The 17,581-nt window shown below is 35.6% G+C and overlaps 2 protein-coding genes and 1 pseudogene across 2 annotated transcripts; 2 read left to right on the plus strand and 1 right to left on the minus strand.

Annotated features, from left to right (window-relative positions):
• The first annotated feature begins 1,587 nt into the window (after positions 1–1,587).
• On the plus strand, positions 1,588–3,601 carry LOC137721421 (gibberellin 20 oxidase 2). Its single transcript, XM_068460513.2, has 3 exons — positions 1,588–2,367; positions 2,455–2,776; positions 3,003–3,601. The coding sequence occupies exons 1-3, from the start codon at positions 1,799–1,801 to the stop codon at positions 3,273–3,275; spliced, it is 1,164 nt and encodes a 387-aa protein (XP_068316614.2). The 5' UTR covers positions 1,588–1,798; the 3' UTR covers positions 3,276–3,601.
• Positions 3,602–4,813: 1,212 nt separating this feature from the next.
• Positions 4,814–5,510, plus strand: LOC148698953 (uncharacterized; the record flags this gene model as incomplete). The annotated part of the gene is made up of 1 exon (XM_088687781.1): positions 4,814–5,510. A coding segment is annotated over one exon (501 nt), but the record flags the coding sequence as incomplete, so codon positions are not given.
• A 10,202-nt stretch (positions 5,511–15,712) lies between these two features.
• On the minus strand, positions 15,713–17,036 carry LOC148698954 (carboxylesterase 1 pseudogene; annotated as a pseudogene).
• Between the last annotated feature and the right edge of the window lie 545 nt (positions 17,037–17,581).

A 17,581-nucleotide genomic window follows, 5' to 3' on the forward strand; every position in this document is an offset into this window, starting at 1 on the left:
GCGACGAACTAATATTTCATCGCGCATAATCCTTAAATTTGGACGGGAGCCAAAAATGGGCGGGGGAATTTTTTTTAAAACATTTTTTTAAGACTTTGCGCAACCAATTTTTCCTCACTCAAAACTTTGTGCGACCAACACTTCGTCGCACAGAACTCTAAAAATTTGGGCGGGCACCAAAAATAGGACATGGGAAATTTTTTTTAAGACTTTGCATGACCAATTTTTCTTCGAGCAAAACTCTAAAAATTTGGGCGGGTACAAAAAATGGGTCGCGGGAAATTTTTTTAAGACTTTGCGCGAACAATTTTTCGTCACGCAAAACTTTGAGCGACCAACACTTTGTCGTGCAAAACTTTGCACGACTAACACTTCGTTGCACAAAACTCTAAAAATTTGGGCGGGCACCAAAAATGGGACACGGGAAATTTTTTTTAAGACTTTGCGCAACCAATATTTCGTTACACATACTTGTATCCTTTGTCGCGCAAAGTGATACGGCTTTTAAAACCAAAATAACTCATCCACCATTTTCTCAATATCTTTCTCTACTCTTACCTCTCCTCTCTCTTTCCCTCTCCCCAAATCCAACCCTCTCTCTCACACTCACTCCTCTCACTTAATCTCTCTTCTCTCTCTTCACTATCTCTCACTTTCTCACTATCTCCTCTAATTCTCTCACTACCTCTCCTCTCTCTTGCATGTAGTTTATCTGGAAATTAATCCTGATGTCAAGCAACCCCCTGGCCGTTTCCATTGCTTGCCAAATCACAGTTACATGCAAGCGCCTAGCTAGCAATTTTCATATTTTGTTTTCTCTTCAACACAACCTCTTGCAATCCCCACTGAAAACTGCATAAATTCCTCGTGATCTTAAGCTTTTGTGTCAAAAGAACTCTACCTTCAACTACTTCGTATTGCTCTCTTTATGTGATATGTTTCAATTATTTAAGTAAATGAACGTAAAATTTATATATTTTCATCTAGAGAAAATTAAATGACTGAGGAAATGTGGGGAAATTAATTAAATATATGTTTTAGATGAAAGGCTTTCCCTAATTTAATTCTTTTTAACCCTCTTTTTCTGCTTTGTTATATTAGAAGGTTTCGAAGCCTCATCTAGCCTACTTGTACCTACACATCAGCCCACGCTCTCTAATCACTAGCCTAAACAAATTTTCACAAAGTCATTAATCGCTAATTCAAGCATTTCGTAGAGAGACAATGGTGGCTCTCTTATCTCTCAAGGCACTGAAAATGGTTGGTCCAATTATATAATTTATACAACATTGGTAACGTAATATACTATATATACACACACAGAAATCATTTCCAAAATTATTATTTCCCATAGAAAATAGTACAGGAGTACCATTATTTGCTGGTCTAGTAGTGGCACTTGAACCCTTTCGACGATTTTAGTGGGTGACATTAGCATTTTCCTCCACAGAGGGAAGTGCCAAAATGCCATTGGGAAACGCTTTTTGGCAACAACCATACAGACAATTACTCTCCCAATTTTGCCCATCTACAGGCCCCGCCCATTGCAATTTCCCTATATAAAAGCCCTTTTCTGCAAACAAATATAATGTGAAGGAGGAGGGAGAGCTAGCTATAAGATTCCAATTTTTGTTCACTCGTTCACCCAATAAGAACGGCCTTGGCATTTCTCTCATCACACCTCTCAAACTTTATTATTTCACTCCCTTCCTCTCCTTTGTATTTCAATCAGATTCCCAAACCCTCCTCCCCCAACTCACATACATTTTCTGTTCATGCAAAAACGGCTGTTGAGTGCATGATCAAACCCAGCAGCATGCAAACCATGGCACAACCTCCCTCCCCACAAACGCAGAAAACCCAGCAGCACAAAGAGGATGACCAGAAACCATTGGTTTTTGATGCCTCAGTTTTAAGGTACCAAACTGAAATTCCGAGTCAGTTCATATGGCCCGATGACGAAAAGCCTTGCAAAAATACTCCCGAGCTCCGAGTCCCACTCATAGACTTGGGAGGCTTTCTCTCGGGCGACAAAGAAGCTGCTGCGAAAGCATCGCAACTTGTAGGAGAGGCATGCCAGAAGCATGGATTTTTCCTCATCGTGAATCATGGCGTCAACGACAAGCTCATCGCGGACGCTCACCGCTGCATGGATGACTTTTTTGGAATGCCACTCTCCGAAAAACAGAGAGCTCAAAGGAAAGCAGGGGAGAGCTGTGGCTATGCCAGTAGCTTCACTGGCAGATTCTCCTCAAAACTCCCGTGGAAAGAGACTCTCTCGTTCAGCTACTCCGCCAAAAAAGGCTCAACCAATATTATCCAAGATTATTTTTGCAACAAAATGGGAGAAGAATTCAAGGAATTCGGGTATGCGCAATGTTACTCAAACTTTGCCGTAATTGAATCGTTTCGTTAATTAATTCTTACCATTTGTGTTATTTTTCTTGTGTTTAGGAGGGTTTACCAAGATTATAGTGAGGCGATGAGCACACTTTCTATTGGGATCATGGAACTTCTGGGACTGAGCCTTGGAGTCGACAGAGCTTACTTCAAGGAGTTTTTCGATGACAATGATTCGATAATGAGGCTTAATTACTACCCACCGTGTCAGAAACCTGAGCAGACTTTAGGCACTGGCCCTCATTGTGACCCAACTTCTTTGACCATTCTTCACCAAGACCAAGTTGGAGGCCTTGAAGTCTTTGTTGATGATCAATGGCACTCCATTAGCCCTAATTTAAATGCCTTTGTAGTCAACATTGGTGACACCTTCATGGTAAGCAAAACATTCGAATTAGTTTGTCTTAGGGAACTAATTTCCGCACATGCACACAACTGTTTGTTTATGGCTCTTTGTTCTCTTTTAATTTATTCATTTCAAATGTCAAAAGTAAACAGGACTTCGTATGAGAGAATAAGAGTGCAAAAATCTTTTTTTTTTTTTTTTTTTTTAATTGTATTTGTTATGGGATTAATTTGTTGTTTTTTTGCTTAATTTATAGGCTCTTTCAAACGGGAAGTACAAGAGCGGGCTGCACAGGGCAGTGGTGAACAGTGAAACACCAAGGAAGTCTCTTGCATTCTTCTTGTGTCCGAGAGACGATAAAGTCGTGAAGCCGCCGAGCGGGTTGGTAGATACTTTGAGTCCGAGAAAATACCCGGATTTCACATGGTCGATGCTGCTGGAGTTCACAATGAAGCATTACAGAGCCGACGTGAAAACCCTGCAAGCCTTCTCAAACTGGGTTCAACAGAAAACCAACCAAAAACTGTGAGGAGAGAAAATGACATCATTGAAGGAGATGAGCAGAGGTGGTAGGCCTGAGAGTTTTGCTGAGAGTTGAAACACTATGGAAAATTAAGAACTAGGACAAAGGCAAAGTTAGAGGAAAAGCCAGTTTTTTTTTTCTTTTTTCTTTTTTTTTCTACCGTTTCCGGGGGAAGTCTTGTAATTAGCTAGCTAGTTTTCTTAGTGAAGAACAAAAAGCAAGACAAAAAAAGTGACACAAGGGAACCAATAAACTACGAGCTGCTAGTTTTTTTTGTACTTTTTACTTTTATATTTTTAATGTAGAAAGGTTTATATGTACCTTTACCTTTCCTTTTTCTCTCGAGAACTGCATGTATATTTAGTAATTACCAACTCAGTTTAATCATAATCGGTTACCAACCTTAAATTAATTAGCAGTTTAAGGACACGTTTTTTCGTCAGAATGGCTAAAACATGTTTAACACAGTTAGTTAGTAACTCTAAATCAATTTAAACAGAAAAATTTAAAAGTTTGCTTATGCAAACGCTTTCAAATTTGTTCTAATCAAAGTTTTTTTTTTTTTTTTTTTTTTTTTTAAAGTTTTTTTTGCTTACAAGCATAAGTGCTTCTCTTTTACAAACAATACGTGATTTGATCATGGCTGTCCATCATAAGCTTATATCAATTAATCAATGGTCCTAAATCGATCCATCGTCAGTGGTCGCACTGATCAATACATTTAGTTTAAATTGAAAGCTCTTTCGACCTCCGTCGGGTTGGGTTAAAACCCTAGAGAAAGATCCAAGGGGAGAGATGGCCCACGGGCCCCACCCTAATGGATGATTCAGAGTAATAGGATGCTAGAATCCATGGAGGATTGACAGAGCTTTCTTTGTAGTGTATTCATCTGCGAGATACTTTAATTATATGCATGTTTTCTTGTATTTATTCTTGTATTTTTTTTATACCTGGAGATTTGGACGGTTGTGGCAATATAGAATGCAAGGGAATACTAGCTAAAATGTTGTCTTGGTGTTTGTCTTTAAATGCTGCAACATTCTTCTGAATATTATATAAACCATTACAAACATTAATTTTGAAATCTTAGGGAGAGGTGGTATACGTCTGTCCCCACATGACAAGAAGCGTCGCTTTGATCACGTAAATTATAATTGTGTAAGAGAATCCAATAATTTGTTACTAGCAAGGTTGAAAATCCCCCATGACTAGTCAAAGTAACTCGTGCAAATAAAATTAAAAATTAGGGTAAAGTACAAAAAACTACCTCAACTATGGGTCAAATGACACTTTCATATCTCATCTTTTAAAATTGACAATGTCATACCTCATCTTACGAATTTGTGTCAATGTTATACCTTCCGTTAGCTTGGCCGTTTATTTCTCAGTTAAATGCTGACGTGGCTTGATCCGGGACCCATTTTTATTAAAAAATTAATAAAAAAAATAATAAAAACAAAAAAAATCATTTAATATTATTTAAATATTAAAATAATAATAAAAAAATACATAAAAAAATAAAAAACAAACATCTCCTTTTGTGCATCTCCCCTCTCTCTCTCCTTTCATTATTAACCAACATCGACGACGACGACGATGCAGCCGCCGTCGCCGAGTTCTACCAGCCAGTCTCTGCCGTCGACTCCAAAGACGACGACGACCAGATCGGAAACGACGCCGTCCCGATCCACTCCCAGCTGCACTCCAACGGCATCACTGTCAATCAGGTCGACGGAGGAATCTCGTCTCTCCAGCTAAACGACGGCGTCGGGCGCAGTGATCGCTTGAACAGAAGCAGCGATGACGAAGCGGAAGCAGAAGAAGTGGAGGAGGAGGTCGCTTCCGACTCGGAGATAATTAGGGCTTTCAGAGAAGACGAGAACCGCAGAAACGCGCCGCTTACGGCGGAGAACGCGACGAGGGTCAGGGAGGCCATGCGAGGAATTTCCTTCGCCGGAGCTCCTCCGCATTGGGCGGGTCTGATCCCCGAGAACAACTGGATGGACCGCCTTCGCGGGCTCGGGCAATCTTCTTCCCGGAGGTGAAAATGTTTAACACCCCCGCGCCCCCGCCGCCCATTTTCTCCTCGCCCAGGAGAATGGGTTGTTTTTTGGGTTTTTTTTTTTTTTTTTTTTTTTTTTTTTTGTGTTGTAGGTAGTGGCTGCGAGGTTGGGTGCAGAGGGTGGGGTGCGAAGGTGGGGAGGTTGGGTGCGTGGGTGTGGGGAGAAGAGGGGGTGAGGAGCAGGGAAAACAAATTGGTTTTTTTTTTTTTTTTTTTTCTCTTCTGTTTTTCTGGGTTACAGTTGCAAAAAGGGGAAGAAGATGAAGACGGGGAGAAGGGAGAGAGGGGGGAAGGGACGAATTGATGTTGGTTTTTTTTTTTTTTTATATTTTTTTTAAATAACTTTTCTTTATTATTTTAATATTTAAATAATATTAAATGATTTTTTTTTTAAATAATTTTTTTATTAATTTTTTAATAAAAATGGGTCCCGGATCAAGCCACGTCAGCATTTAACTGAGAAATAAACGGCCAAGCTAACGGAAGGTATAACATTGACACAAATTCGTAAGATGAGGTATGACATTGTCAATTTTAAAAGATGAGGTATGAAAGTGTCATTTGACCCATAATTGAGGTAGTTTTTTGTACTTTACCCTAAAAATTATCATCGTTGTTCAATTCGATTATCATGATTATCACCTAGTACTATGGTCTAGTGATAGTTCTCTTCATTTGTAAGTTAAATATTTTTAGATTTGAATCTCATAAGAATAACACTTACATCCCTTATGTGTTAGGTTCAAAGATCACTCTTATAAAAAAATCATTATAATTAGAGAGCGTTCCATCCAAACGCATCAAATAAATGGACAATTCATCATGATTATGTTATTTGTTACCTACATCGTCGATTTGTTCTATCCATTTGAATGACTAAATGACTTTGGACTGAAATGATTTTTTTTTTGTTTTTTTTTGTATGGGTGAACTTCAAATGAGTATTAAGAAATTGAACGGTTCCCCTTATGAATTATTTGCGGTCAATACACATTATTTGCAAGGGAGGAATGATCTCATCTCCCCAAGAGGGGAATGTAAGTATTATAATCTCGTAAATTGCGAGTTTGTAACCAATTTATTTCCCCACTCCTTAGTGTAAACATATTGCATCTCAGTATGTATCATCTTAAAAATAATACTTGTGGTCTCCCTTGAAATCATATATGAAAGGTAACAAACCTATCACCTGAAGATAGTATTTATAATGATCCTTAGCCCTATACTTCCTAGGATCCCAAATAGTAAAAGAATTAAACAAATAAGAAAATATGGAAACCATACTAAAACTTAGATTTGTAAAAGATATAATAATCCCTATGTCACAACAAAGTAGCGAGTTTGGCTTGTGATGTTGCACTCCTCGAACGACGAGTCATGGACTCAAATTCGACACTAGAGCCCAACATTTGATGCCCGATTTACGCCTTTTGACTTAATCTCTTATCTGTTTCGCCATTTGATTTATTAGTCCAAGTGGTGAGAGTAGTGAGGAATGCATAAATTTTTAGATATGACTATTTGATGATGATATGATGCTACTAATCTATTTGTTATAGTTGTATTATTTGTATAGGTAGAAGACATTGTTGATTTAATATGAATTGAAGTATTAATTGACAATAGAATCCACGTTATTACATGAATGAATGGAAAATACGCAAAATAATGAGATGGTTATACTAATTATCTTTTTGAAAATGATGAGTTATGTTTAGGTTAAGTAGAACGTTTGATTCACTAAGAATGAAGAAATGAGATAAATATCTGAACTCAGTAATGTAGGAGGACTGAAAACGAGAGGAAGGCAAGAGCCTAGAGGCACAGCCGCCACAGGTAAGGACAATGACAGTCCCATTCCCGTACTCGCCTCCAAAAGGCCCGCATCACGTGGAAACCATCTGTAGTTTGTTCTGGCATCACTTCTCTCTCTAAATTTCTAATTTCTAATCCAGCTCCCAAAACACAAAACCAAACAATTTGTGCACAACACAAGTATTCTCTGACCCATTAAACGACAACTATTCGGATTTCTCTCATGGATACCCACCTGCCCTTGGGCCCCTCCTCCTCACTATCTATCTGTACCTTTCCTTGTCTTCGTCCTTTTCCTCTTAACGCTACACTAATCAAGTTATTAACACCACCTCCACACCCTAATCGCTCATTCCTCTTAATTTGCCTTCTAAACACACTCTGTCTTCGGCTAATTACGTAAATAAACTATGCACGGAGATGATGCGTCGCGAACAAAGCTAGTGCAGTGCGTATTATCTAACCCTTGCCCTGCATGAGAAGCTCCTAAACCCTAAAAAAGTGCCTCTCTGTTTTACAGAATAAAATGACGTGTCGCAAAACAGAGATATAGATTAGTGCCTTGCAACTTAGAGTCTTTACATATGAACCCCTGCATGAGAACAATAATAAACCCTCAAATATAAAGAGTGACGGATTCAGAATTTTCTCTATAAAAGTAAACGGTCAAGATGTTTTCAGGGAATAGAGAGGCAGATGCACCCTTGCCCCAACCTATATCTGCCGCTGCGATGAAGTATATGACGGTGCATCAGGTGAATCATGTTTTTTTTCTTGTTCCCTACTTTCAACTTTGAAAGGGAAACCTTGTTGTTTTTATTGATAATTGTGTTATTATTATATCTCTAATCATGAATGAGTAAATCGAAAAAGAGAAAAGGGTAACTCACACATAATATAATACACTTCATAAACAGAAAGAGAAACCCGAAGTAAACAGAGCATCCTTCTCAATCAAATCCGGATAGCTCGAGATTTACTCCTTTCATGTAATCATATGGTTCCTCATCTATATTTAATAAAGCTATTGGGCTAGGTGCCCGCCTCATTTTTTTTTAATACATTTGTCTTGTGTCATTTTCTGCGCGTAGGACAAAAAACAATAATTTTGTTACCGGTGGTAATATTATAGATCATATATGTATAAAACTATATATTATCCATAGGGGATTGGTACGGTGAGGTCAGAAAAATTAAATTTTTAAGTCATCTTTTGTAGAAAGTGTTGAAAGTATGATGTAACGGTTAATGGTTGAATTTGTTTTAAATTACTAAAAAAAAAAAATCAATCATCAACCAACACATCATATAATTATAAAAGGTGGTCTAAAAATTTAATTTTGCTAGTATTTTCCGGATTGATAATATTGAATAGCCATGTACAGCACTTTGCAAGATTAGCTCACTCTTAATCTTATTTGGTCTTCATTTATCCCAATGCTTTTAGGTTTTAAGAGCTAACATCTGAACCACTTGGCGACAAGAGCATGATATTAAATCGAGTTAGGGTGCTACGTCGTTTTTCTTGAATAATCAACTTCGTATAGTGCTTACAATTGCCGTGCCAGGATGTCTAACGCAGATAATGCTTTAATCAATCGCACAAAATCTTATTTCTTCTATGTTTTTGTCTTTTCCTTCAGCAATATACTCCGACTGTGTGCGATACAATGCAAATGAGCATGCATGCAGTGATCGGTATCTGATATCGACTGGGATTGGGAAGACGACGAAGTTGAAGCCTTCATACATATGCAGCCCTCAGATTTCTTATCTTCTTTGCTATCTCCATGCGCGATTGCATTAATATACGACACTTTTAGGCATACGGCCTACACATGCTTGCATCTTACATGATATATATACGTCTAGAGAGAGACCATGCATAGCTCTTTTGTATGTGTTATTAAATTTTTTGTAACTACATATACAAAATTATAAATCAGTTTTGTCGATTATAAAGTGATGCTCGTAATAGAATCAAACAATTTCAATAACTAGAAATTATTTTTATTACAAACTAAGTAATGGGAATTTTCTTTTTTGACTGGGTATATGATTTAGTCCGCCCTCGTATGCAACATTGTCAATGGAGTTCTATTATATTATATGGAGGAATTTCATCCCTCCTCAGTTATCCACTTTGGCATGGTGTATTTTTCATGAGAAACTTCATATACGGAATTGGCTCTCAAACATCGAGGATTTTCTTTGGCTTCTTCTTGTTGTTTGTGTTGTCATTTAGAGGAGTCTATTGCTCATCTTTTTCTTGAATGTTCTTTTTCGTGAAAATTTTGGAGTTGGTTCGCTTGTCAATTTGGCACTTATTTACTCAATACAGATTCTTGAATGGTTTTTTTGGGATGCTTTTGTGCATAAGCATTTTTCTCGAAACTTTTTAATCTTTGGATTGCTACTCGTTTGTATACTTCGTTTATGATTTGGAAAGCTCTTAACCAGTTAATTAGTTTTTTAGGACCGTCCGGCTTCCTTTAGGCGTCTTTGTATTTTCATTGTTTCTTGAATTTTGCACATCGGATATTTTATTAGGAAAATTAATGAAATAGGCTTGAAAACTTTGAATTTTAACGAAAATGACAAAATAAAGGGTAAAATGAATAGTACCATGATTGACTTTTTAGTATAAAAATGTAATTAAAATGAACAGTACCATGAACTTTTCGTAAAATTTCCATATTTTATTCATGGTTATTCTTATGGTGTGGATAAACATCTTTTAATTTCTCTTGGAGTTTAAGCTAAATTGAGTCAAACATCTTTTAATTTCTCTTGGAGTTTCAGTTAAAATTGAGTAGAGCTCCTTCGATTGTTCCGGTTCTGTGGCACCCTCCTCCCTATTTTTGGATTAATGTGAACATAAAGACTTGGTTTGCCAGCTTGGATTGTACTAACTACCTGTTGAATAGGATAAATAGTCACCGGATAGTAATGATTAAATTAGTCGAATGTTTAGTGTAATATCGAACTAATGACCGTATTATTTATACTGTGTTTGGTATTATATCGGATATGAAGAATTCAAAGTATTATTACTTTTAAGATAAAAATTGATGATTAATGAAAAAAAATAGAATTTTTTTTTTTTACACATTCACGACGGCCAAATGAGTCAAATTAAAAAAGAACAAAATCTTCCTTTATTTAAATCAAACTTAAAATAAAATTAAAAATAATTGAAATCATCTCTTCAGTCTTTTCTTCCCCAGATCTCTCCGCCGCAGCCCCAAACACCGTCACTCCCCATCTCCTTACAGTTCTTGGAGCTCGTCTCCAACTAGCTCTCTCTCTCCCAGCTTGTAGACAAAGCAGCAGAAATCTCCTGTATTATAACAATGGCTGCATAGGTCGAATCCGATTTTCTCAACTCAGACTATGCATTTATTAGCCTTCAAATCTCCAATACCCTTTGTACCAGATTGGATTGATTTCAGTCATTTGTTTAATTTAAATTGGAATGATGGATGTAAGGTGATGGGGGCAAGGCAGAGATCGGTGTTGGGATAGAAGGTTCAACACTTCTCGGGGCTCTTGTAGCAGAGGAAGACGTGGCGACCGTAGGCGTTGATGGTTCCAGCAAGAACGACGACGGCAAGAGAAGGTGTTGTGGAGAACGAAGTGCGAGAGAGAGAGGAAGGGATCCGGACTAATAATCCCTTCCTTTTGGAAGGGTTTATTACACAGGTGTATATCCTACTAAATAATCAGACCGATTAAATTAATTCGATAATTATTTAATACGAAAGGAACACTAAACAATGGGATACGTATTATTAGTCATATTCGGTTCCTTATACGACCCACCAAACAAGGCCAAATGGTATTGCCAAAACTCAACTCAGGTCTAACAGCTTGTGCTGGATCTCCTGAGATTCTTCTAGTTATTTTTTTTGGTGGTTTTTTTTCCAAGGTCTTGGACACCGTGCTTCTTTCTATGTGAAGCTTTAATATGCTGCCATCCTCATTGTTGAGTTGGCATACGCACAAATTATTTTCCTTGGCGCGAAAATTTTGTCTGTCGAAACGTTTCGTCGTCTAAAGTTTCTAAAAAACATTAATACATTGACCATTTTGCCCGATCGATTTTTTTTATTTTTTTTTCCATTTTTGCAAATAGTAATTTCTAGTAGCAAAGAAATATAGGCTCCATCATAAGTAAATGTAAGACATATCTATCCAGTTGAATTTTACACATACATTTACAAGAGATGTGATATACAACGGGTGGTGTTATTCGTACCCTTTTTTTTCCTCCTACACACTTTCTATTAATTTTTATTATTTGATTTCTTCAAATTTTTATATCCAAATTAGCAGCAAAAAAGTAAAAAGGATGTGAAAAGTAAAAAAGAATGTGTAGATTACATCGCGTTTTCCACTTACTTTAGAATTGTATGAAATCTGAGCAGATGTTTTCATTTGTTTTAAATAAAAAGTTTTATGTTATTTTTAAATAAAAAATTCGTACATTTTTATTATAAAAGATGGATACACTACAGATAAAAAAAATTAGTAGATTTTACATTAAAAAGTGTACATTATACATATAAAAAAAGCGGTAATTTTTATGAAAAATAGGTACATTATAAATAAATTATCGGTACAAAATTAAATACATGGTACAAATTCAAACTAAAAAAGAAATTGGTACAATTAAAAAAATTGTTGCAAATTAAAGTATATCAAATGTAACGTTTCTAACATTAATAGATATATTTGAAAATGGTTAAATAGTTTAAATATATTGACATATAAATTTATTATTATTGAAATAATAACGTGGATAAAAACCAAAAGAGCTTGATAAAAAATTTAAAATGAATAAGATTTCTATCAATAAAATAGGAAAATGATGGATCCTAATTATAATTTCTCCAATTATAAACATATATAATGTTTATAATTCAAGAATCAAGACGAAAGAAATTAATCTTTTCAATTTAAATTAGTAGTTCTCAAATAGAAAAAAGGAACAAAGACAACAAAAGAATTAAGGAGAAGAATATGCAATATGTGGAGTCGATGGCCTACAGACACCTAAAGCATGGAGACAAAAACCGTGCAAATGGTGACAAATTAATGTTCACATAATAAAATGCCATGTGGTTAGCATTTGACGTGTATAAATATTGGGTTACGATCTGATAATATCTATTAATTAAATCAAATGTCATTGTAACATGACTTGAGGTGGCATAGTGCTACACGTAAAATACAAAAGTTGTTAAAAACAAAATCATGATGTGAGTCGACTCCTCCAACCATGTATTTTCTTTCAAATTAACTAGTAAGTTAATAAGTGGTTTGAAGGCTTCGTTTTCATATGTGACAAGTGTAGATATGGACTAGAGTCGTGTTTTTTCTTTTTAATTCTAATTCAAATCCTATCAATTGACAAAAATACAAACAAATTGAATTTAAAACAAAAACCGATCACGAAATCACCAATTTATAATTTTCAATTTAAGAGTTACGTGGCAAGCCATCATCCTATAATTCACATACAAGGATTATTAATCCACATACCAGCAACTACAATTATACATAGAAAAAGATTGGATTATTGAATCGCACGCACTTTATTTAGATTACTTATATGTCATGTCTATTGATCATATTTTATACAAAAAATAGTTTGAGATAATATTTGAAATTTAACATTTTCTCCTTCAATTAAAATATTCAAATAGATAAGATTTCAGTCTAAGATTTTGATCAACTAATAATTTCCTTTTTGTAGTTATACTTATCCAATACCTCTTTTCTTTGAAATGAAGCGTGGGCATACAGATAGATAGGTATATATAGGTCCACCATTGTTACATGTGTGGCCAGTGGCCAGTGGCGGCGTGGGTAAACGGCGGCCTTCCCCCCTTTCTCCCTGCCAAAATTTCAAAACCCCTCTCCTGCTTGCCTGCCTACATGACACCATCTACAGCATCTGGCCCCTCTTCCCCAATACCAACTCAAGTACAAGTCAAACTATTTTACTAATGTTTCTTTAGCTTCAGCTTACGAAATTTTACTTAATGTGTGTTACGTGTGACTAAAAAAAATAATGGTTAGAAAATTTATTTTATAACTTAAAGTTGTAATATCACTAATTTTGTCTATTATTGATGCAGAGTGACAAAAAAAAAAATTTGTTATTAAGAGAGAAAAAAAAAACAGAGGAATCCACCAAAAATATGTGAAAACCTCAAAGTTTATAAATTAAACAAACAAAAATACTACTCTTATCACATATTTGTATTATAATACAAAAGATAACAAACTAAAGGCGAATGACCCTAAATACTAATATTAAGAAATAAATTAAACAAACAAAAATACTACTTTTACCACATATTTGTACCATCTTTCTAATAGAGATGAGACTCACATGTGTTGGCAGACTCTACCTCTATTAGAGAGATGGTACAATGATAGTACAAATAGGAGTTAAATGTAGCATTACTCTTAAACAAATAACAAAATACCTAGAAACATCCTAAAATATTAAAATCTCGCTTTGAGCTTTGTTCTCTTTGAAATTGTGGCTCACACATGCCCAAATCGGCCCCGAAGCCGTTATCATATAAAGTTACGAACTGTTAGATTTTACAAAGAAACCGATAGTTTAACAATCGAAATTCGAGGGTTGTAAAAACTAAAAAGTTTGTGTTTTTAAAATACAGAACTAAACAAATGAAAAGTATAAGTAACCAGATCTTATATTTATATATGAATTTATTTATATCCAACCAACAAAAGAACTTAAATTTCATTATGTATCATTTAAAAACAGGCCTTAAGTACTATAGATGAAATTTTTCAAGACGACGAACAGGGCTTGGGCTTTGGACAGGTCGGGGTTACCACCTCACCATGAAAACCATCGCGAAAGTGGGTTGTTGTGGGACGCCATTTTCCTCCAACATCTTCGCCAACGATCTGACGGTCAATAAACGGGTCCACCAAACAACCCGTAACCAAGACCCGCCAACCCATCTCCCGAATTCCGACACAACCTTTTATTTGTAGGGGGTGAGCATGGTTTGGTTTGATTTGATGCAGTTTTTGGGGGAAACCGAAACCGAAACCTAAATAAATTTCGGTTTGGTTTAGTGCAATTTCGAAGCTTGAACCGAAATTGAACCAAACTATTTGGTTTTGGTTGAGTTCGGTTTCAAACGGTTTCTGTTTCGATTTGTGCTGCCTCACTTGTGGGCTCGTTAAAAATTTGGCAGTAATAAAAGTATTCAACATTTAAATAAACCCAAAAGTTCAAAACCACGGCATTTGCGATGCCATTATTACAACTTAATTAACAAAAAATTCATGATCACCACCATACTTAAATTCAACTTGAAATAAAGTTCACCATCAAAATGCATTATGGCATTACTTTAGTATAACCCAATTGAAAAAGTTAAGTTTACAATACTGAAACTAAAGTTCAAACAAAGTTCAACGTCAAATGCCTTACGGCATTAGTACAACCCGAAAAAATAAATTGTTCATGCAATTCAACAAAAAAAATTTGGTGTTTTAACTATCAAGTCACTAATTTGCATAGTTCAACCCTTCTACTTTCCTTTTGGACACTTACTTTTCGAAGGTTTAGGAGGCCATTGAGCTTGTGGACGGGCTTGAGAAGGCAATACTTGAGAAGACATTAGACATTGCAAAAGTGAAACCAATGCATGAGAAGTCACTGAACCTTGTGAACTGGAAGCTTGAGATTGCCTTGGACCTTGTTATGGTGGTTGTGGATTAAGAGTAACACTATGTTTGGGTGAAGAAATTTAAAATTATTAAGGAATTTAAAAATGACGGAAATTGAAATGACGAGATTTTATTTTCTAGAATTTGTAAATTTTCTTGTTTGGTTAACCTAAAAGAACAATGGAATTGAATACAGAATTTGTTATTTTTAAACTGTCAATCATAGAAATTGAGAAATGACACCTATTTACATAGAATTTGAACTTGGGATTTGGAGGTCCCAAATTCCAAGTTTTTTTTCCACGCGGAAATTCTAAATTTCTATGTTTATGAATCCAAACAAGAGAATTGATGCCTGTCAATTTATAAATTCTAACTTTTACCAAAATTCTATGTTTATTTCCCTCATCCAAACATAGTGTAAGAGAGGCGATACTTGAATTCGAATTGGCCAACTTTACGTAGTACAAAAACATAAACAATTTAAATTACATTTGTTATTATAAACTTTAAAAAGCCTATTCTAACTATTACGAGACTTCATACCTAAGAAATTTAAGATTACAAAGAAATTTAAGCGTCTTTGAGCACAAGACAAGTTAACAAATAACCAATTACACTGCAACACCTAATTGGCTATTAAATTAAATATTTTATTTTATATTATGTGGTGGGGGTTTGATTTTGGTTCGGTTCTAGATATCAACAACTAAAACCAAACTCTTTTTTGGCTTGCGATTCAGTTTCAAACCAAAACCGTTTTAATATTGCAAAAACCCAACCATTTGGTGCCGTCTGGTTTGATCTGTTTTCGGTTTCATTTTCGATTCAAGTGGCACCCCTAATTTGCAGAGGTTGGAAACAATTGCCAATATCTTATGCAGTCCGTTTGGTTCGCATTTCGGTTTCGATTTCGGTTCAAGTGCCCACCCTTAATTTGCAGAGGTTGGAAACGATGGCCAATATCTTCACACGCGCAGCCCCGTGTGGTAATCCAGGATCCCCCCAGCACTAGTGCCCATTGAAAAACAATTGGACAAATCGATAAATTCAGTGACCAATCTTCTTTGGTAGTTGCAATTAGGGATGACAATTCAAACCGTTAAACCCGATAACCGTCTGAATGGAGCGGATTTGGATATGAAAATTCGAGTATATTATGGATATGGGGTAAAACCGTGGACTTTATTCAGTTATGATTTGGGATGTGGTTATAGAGGTTCCCAATCCATATCTGTTCCCGAATCCGAACTGAATCATATATATAATATATTTGTATTATTATAAATATATATTTATATTTATATTTAAGTGAACCTATACCATTATTACCATATTTGTTTTTCACCGCATAATATATTTAGTATGATAATATAATAGTATTCACTGAAACCTATCCTATATTCATTATGCATCAAACCTTATACTACTATTCATTGGGCACCAAACTTCATGCTCATGACTTATGAGAGATATCAACAACCAACATCATCAATGTTTTATTCAATACTCTACAAAATTCATTCATTGTTATGCTTTTTATTATTGGACGTGGCTATTTAATGACGAAATTAGTACCTACTAAATTATTGTGCGTCAATTGGATGAATATAATTTTTTGTTTTTGACAAGTTATCCGATAAGAAATATGTTATCCGGTGTGTATGGTTATTAATAATTCCCAATGATTAATTTGCGGTTATGGTTATGGTTAATTCTTGTGGTTATGAAGATGAATATAGTATTTTCGTTTTCAAATTGAACCGTTGTCATCCCTAATTGCAATCTAGTGCAACGCGTCCACAACATCGTCATATGTTGCTGAGAGGCGGTGGTTGATGCTCGGCAGTGCTCAAGGGAGACAACAAGGGCTCGGAGCTGGAGAGGCATATCGGAACAAAAGTTGTGGATGATGGATGATGTGGAACTGAGGCAAATGAAGATGCTACCGTGGTAGCAAAAAACGAGGGGGAGTTTAGAAGAGTGTAAATCGAGGGATCCGCGGGGGAGTAATAGTCGGGTCATAGTTCGGGTTTTAGGGTTTATAGGGAATTCTTTGGGGAGGACTCGAGTCATTGGAGAAGTCGGGTCGGGCTCGGCGGGTACGGTTGGAAATTGTACGTGGGACGGGCAAACGTGCCATCCGGTCTGAAATTATTGGACATCATTTGGGTTGTAGGCTTTTGTTGGATTTCAACTTCTCAGTTCTTAAAGATTTTTTTTGTTGGATTTCAACTTCTTAGTTCTTGCAGATTTTTTTTCTTAGTGCTTAACAAAATCTAATAATTTGTTTATTTTAGGACTAAGTTCAAATAATTACTCAAATTTTAGGGGTGATTTCAATTTGGTCATAAGTTTTTAAAACATTCTAAATAACTACCTAATGTTTTGAAAAGTGAAAATATCATCTATGAAGCTGAATTTCCAAACCGACGCAGTTTAGCTAAATTTACGACTTAACTTGGCTAAGAAGAGTTAATTTGGAGAATTAGAGCTCCAAAGATGAAAATTAGTAGACTAACTTCAGTATTCTTCCAACTCACTATTTAATGCTAAAAACATCATCACTTAATGTTGGTAAAGTCATCGCTTAACGACGGTGATGTAACAAATGTCTAATTTTTAAAATTAGGTAATTATTTAGAATGTTTTAAAAGGTTGAGACTAATTTGGAATCACCCTAAAAGGTTGGGTAGTTATGCATACTTAA

The sequence above is a fragment of the Pyrus communis genome, chromosome 1, assembly GCF_041283825.1.
Source record: "Pyrus communis isolate YQ-2024b chromosome 1, ASM4128382v1, whole genome shotgun sequence".
Taxonomy (NCBI): Eukaryota; Viridiplantae; Streptophyta; class Magnoliopsida; order Rosales; family Rosaceae; genus Pyrus; species Pyrus communis.